At 62.4% G+C, this 5,759-nt stretch overlaps 1 protein-coding gene across 1 annotated transcript in view; it reads right to left on the reverse strand.

Moving 5' to 3' along the window:
- The window catches only part of LOC144955739 (chromodomain-helicase-DNA-binding protein 5-like), a gene marked incomplete at its 3' end in the record, with an annotated part of 29,133 nt that extends 26,449 nt beyond the window's left edge, over window positions 1-2,684 (reverse strand). The window contains exons 1-2 of the mRNA XM_078885883.1: window positions 2,628-2,684; window position 1 (exon numbers count right to left, since the gene is read on the reverse strand). The exon at window position 1 is cut by the window's left edge and continues 108 nt beyond it. Coding sequence (XP_078742009.1) covers window position 1; window positions 2,628-2,658 — 32 coding nt within the window. The remainder of the gene's footprint in view (window positions 2-2,627) is intronic.
- Between the last annotated feature and the right edge of the window lie 3,075 nt (window positions 2,685-5,759).

The following is a 5,759-nucleotide window of genomic DNA, read 5'->3' on the forward strand; positions in this document are numbered from 1 at the left end:
TCTGCCCCCACGCACACACACACACACGCACACACACACACACACACGCACACACACACACACACACACGCGCACACACACGCACACACACGCACACACACGCACACACACACACACACAGGCACACGCATACACACACACGCACACACGCACACACACACAGGCACACACACACACGCACACACACGCACACACACACACACACAGGCACACACACAGGCACACACACGCACACACACACGCGCACACACACGCACACACACACGCGCACACACAGGCACACACAGGCACACACAGGCACACACACGCACACACACACACGCACACACACACACAGGCACACACACACGCACATAGGCAAAGGTCCCCCGTGTAGCCTCTAGGGGCAAGTGCTGTGAGTCGTAGCGAGTACACACAGACAAAGATCCCCCGTGTAGCCTCCAGCAGGCTGTAGGGGCAAGTGCTGTTCGTAGCACCTACACACAGACAAAGGTCCCCCGTGTAGCCTCTAGGGGCAAGTGCTGTGAGTCGTAGCGAGCAGCAGCAGCAGCTACACACACAGACAAAGGTCCCCCAGGTAGCCTCTAGCAGGCTGTAGGGGCAAGTGCTGTCAGTGGTAGCACCTATACACAGACAAAGGTCCCCCGTGTAGCCTCTAGCAGGCTGTAGGGGCAAGTGCTGTCAGTGGTAGCACCTATACACAGACAAAGGTCCCCCGTGTAGCCTCTAGCAGGCTGTAGGGGCAAGTGCTGTCAGTGGTAGCACCTATACACAGACAAAGGTCCCCCGTGTAGCCTCTAGCAGGCTGTAGGGGCAAGTGCTGTCAGTAGCACCTACACACAGACAAAGATCCCCCGTGTAGCCTCTAGCAGGCTGTAGGGGCAAGTGCTGTCAGTAGCACCTACACACAGGCAAAGGTCCCCCGTGTAGCCTCTAGCAGGCTGTAGGGGCAAGTGCTGTCAGTGGCACCTACACACAGACAAAGGTCCCCCGTATAGCCTCTAGCAGGCTGTAGGGGCAAGTGCTGTCAGTGGCACCTACACACAGACAAAGGTCCCCCGTATAGCCTCTAGCAGGCTGTAGGGGCAAGTGCTGTTAGCGAGTAGCACCTATGAAGGCGGGCACGGCACACGAGGGGGTGGGTGGCCAGCACCACGCCCGGCCGCCTTTGTCTCTCCCCCAGTGGCGATGAGTACATCCCACACCGGGTGATGGTGGTGGTGATGGTGATGGTGGTGATGATGGTGGTGGTGATGATGGTGGTGATGGTGATGATGGTGGTGATGATGGTGGTGATGGTGATGATGGTGGTGATGGTGATGATGGTGGTGGTGGTGATGGTGGTGATGATGGTGGTGATGATGGTGGTGATGGTGTTGGTGATGATGGTGATGGTGGTGGTGATGGTGGTGGTGATGGTGGTGATGATGGTGGTGATGATGATGGTGGTGGTGGTGATGATGATGATGGTGGTGGTGATGGTGGTGTGATGGTGGTGATGATGGTGATGGTGGTGGTGATGGTGGTGGTGATGGTGGTGATGATGGTGGTGATGATGATGATGGTGGTGATGGTGGTGATGGTGGTGATGATGGTGGTGGTGATGGTGGTGAGTGGTGGTGGTGATGATGGTGGTGATGGTGGTGATGATGATGATGGTGGTGATGATGGTGGTGATGATGGTGGTGATGATGGTGGTGGTGATGGTGGTGATGGTGGTGATGATGGTGGTGATGATGGTGGTGATGATGGTGGTGGTGATGGTGGTGATGGTGGTGGTGATGGTGGTGGTGATGGTGGTGATGATGGGGTGATGATGATGATGGTGGTGATGGTGGTGATGATGATGGTGGTGGTGATGGTGGTGATGATGGTGGTGATGATGATGGTGGTGATGATGATGATGGTGGTGATGGTGGTGATGATGATGGTGGTGGTGATGGTGGTGATGATGATGGTGGTGATGGTGGTGGTGATGGTGGTGATGGTGATGATGATGGTGGTGATGATGGTGGTGATGGTGGTGGTGATGGTGGTGATGATGGTGGTGATGATGGATGGTGATGATGGATGGTGTGATGATGGTGGTGATGTGGTGGTGATGGTGGTGATGATGATGGTGGTGGTGGTGGTGATGGTGGTGATGGTGATGTGATGGTGTGATGGTGGTGATGGTGGTGGTGATGGTGGTGATGATGTTGATGGTGGTGATGGTGGTGATGATGATGGTGGTGATGTGGTGGTGATGGTGGGATGATGGTGGTGATGATGAGTGGTGATGATGGTGGTGATGGTGGTGGTGATGTGGTGGTGATGGTGGTGGTGATGGTGGTGGTGTGATGATGGTGGTGATGGTGGTGGTGATGGTGGTGATGATGGTGGTGGTGATGGTGGTGATGGTGGTGATGATGGATGGATCTTATATCATTGATATTATCATTAAGATATCATATTATCATCATCATCATATCATATCTATATCATCATTAATATTATTATATATATTATGATGATGGTTGATGATGATGCTGGTATGATGATGATATGATGATTAGATATCAATTCATCATGATCAAAATATAATCATCATACATTATATCACCATCAACATCATTCATATGATCTACCTGTGAACCCTCCGTCCGCGATGTTGAACATGAAGCGAGGTCTGGGCTGGTTACGGCAACCAGCAGCTCCATCTCACCATCACCACCATCACATCACACCATCACCATCACCATCACTCACCACCATCAACACCACCATCATCAACATCACCATCACCACATCACATCACCAACATCACCACCACACCACCACATCACCACACATCATCACCAACATCACCACCACTCACCAACATCACCACATCACCAACACCACCACACCACCACCAACACCACACCATCACCAACACACCAACACCACATCATCACTCACACTCATCACACCACCCCACCCCCACCACCACCACCACCACCACCATCACCATCATCACCACCACCACCACACCACCACCACCCACCACCACCACTCACCACCACACTCACCACACCACCACCACCACCCCCCACCACCCCCACCACACCACCACCACCACCACCCACCACCACCCCCCACCCCCCACCACCACCACCCCCACCACCACCACCCCCACCACCACCCCACCACCCCCACCACCAACCACCCCACCCCACCCCACCACCACCCCCACCACCCCCACCACCCCCCACCACCCCCACCACCCCCCACCACCACCCCCCACCACCCCCACCCCCACCACCCCCACCACCACCCCCACCACCCACCACCACCACCACCACCACCCACCCACCCCACCCCCACCACCACCCCCACCCCCATCACCACCACCACCACCCACCACCACCACCACCCACCCCCACCCCCCCACCACCCCCCACCCCCACCCCACCACCACCACCACCCCCCCCACCCCCCCCACCACCCCCACCACCACCCCCACCCCACCCCCCCCCCACCACCCCACCCCCCACCCCCCACCCCCCCCCCACCCACCACCCCACCACCCCCACCACCACCACCACCCCCCCCACCACCCACCACCACCACCACCCCCCACCCCCACACCCCACCACCACCCCCCCCCACCACCCACCACCCCCACCCCCCCCCCCACCCCCACCACCCCCCACCACCCCCCACCACCACCCACCACCCCCCACCCCCCCACCCCCCCCACCACCACCACCACCCCCACCACCACCCCCACCCACCCCCCCACCCACCACCACCACCACCCCCACCACCACCACCACACCACCCCCACCCCCCCCACCACCACCACCACCACCACCACCCCCACCCCCACCCCACCACCACCACCCCCACCCACCACCACCACCACCACCCCCACCCCCACCACCACCACCCACCACCCCCCCCACCCCCACCCCACCACCCCCCCCCCCCACCCCCCACCACCCCCACCCCCCCCACCCCCCACCCCCCCCCCCCACCCCCCACCCCCCCCCACCCCCCCACCCCCCACCCCCACCCCCACCCCCACCACCCCACCACCACCACCCCCACCACCCCCACCCCACCACCACCACCCACCCACCCCCCCACCCCACCACCACCCACCACCCCCACCCCCCACCCCCACCACCCCACCACCCCCACCACCCACCCCACCCCCACCCCCCCACCACCCACCACCACCCCCACCCCACCACCCCCCACCCACCACCACCACCCACCACCACCCCACCACCCCCCACCCCACCACCCACCCCCACCACCCCCCACCACCACCACCACCACCACCACCCCCACCACCCCCCACCCCCACCACCCCCACCCACCACCACCCCACCCCACCACCCCCACCCCCACCCACCACCCACCACCACCACCCCCACCCACCCCACCCACCACCACCACCACCCACCCCCCCACCCACCACCACCACCACCACCCACCACCACCCCCACCCCCACCCACCCCCACCACCACCCCCACCACCACCACCACCACCCCCACCACCCCCCACCACCACCACCACCCCACCCACCACCACCCCACACCACCCACCCCACCACCACCACCCCCACCCCACCACCCCCACCACCCCCACCCACCACCACCACCCACCCACCACCACTCACCCCCCACCACCACCCACCACCCACCACCCCCACCACCCCCCACCCCCACCACCACCCCACCCCCACCACCACCCCCACCACCACCACCACCACCCACCCCCACCCACCCACCACCCACCCCCCCACCCCACCACCCCCACCACCACCACCACCACCACCCCCACCACCCCCACCCACCACCACCACCACCACCACCACCACCACCACCACCACCACCACCACCCACCCCCACCACCCCCCACCACCACCCACCACCACCACCCCCACACACCCCCACCACCCACCACCACCACCCACCACCACCACCCCCACCCCACCACCACACCACCCCCCACCACCACCACCACCCACCACTCACCACCACCACCACTCACCCCCACCACCACCACCACCACTCACCCCCACTCACCACCACCACACCCCACCACCCCACCACCCCCACCACCACCACCACCACCACCACCACCCCCACCCACCACCACCCACCCCACCACCACCACTCACCACCACCACCACCACCACCACCACCCACCACCACCACCACACACCACCACCACCACCACCACCACCACCACCACCACCACTCACCCACCACCACCACCACCCCCACACACCACCACCACCACCACCACCACCACCACCACCACCACTCACCCCCACTCACCACCACCACCACTCACCACCACTCACCACCACTCACCCCCACTCACCACCACCACCACTCACCACCACCACCACTCACCACCACCACACCACCACTCACCACCACCACCACTCACCACCACCACCACCACCACCACCACCACACACCACCACTCACCACCACTCACCACCACCACCACTCACCACCACTCACACCCACTCACCACCACTCACCACCACCACCACTCACCACCACTCACCACCACTCACCCCCACTCACCACCACTCACCACCACCACCACTCACCACCACTCACCCCCACTCACCACCACACTCACCCACCACCACCACTCACCACCACTCACCACCACTCACCCCCACTCACCACCACTCACCACCACCACCACTCACCACCACTCACCACCACTCACCACCACTCACCCCACTCACCACCACTCACCACCACCA

This window comes from Lampetra fluviatilis, unplaced genomic scaffold (genome assembly GCF_964198595.1).
Source record: "Lampetra fluviatilis unplaced genomic scaffold, kcLamFluv1.1 SCAFFOLD_991, whole genome shotgun sequence".
Lineage (NCBI taxonomy): Eukaryota > Metazoa > Chordata > Hyperoartia > Petromyzontiformes > Petromyzontidae > Lampetra > Lampetra fluviatilis.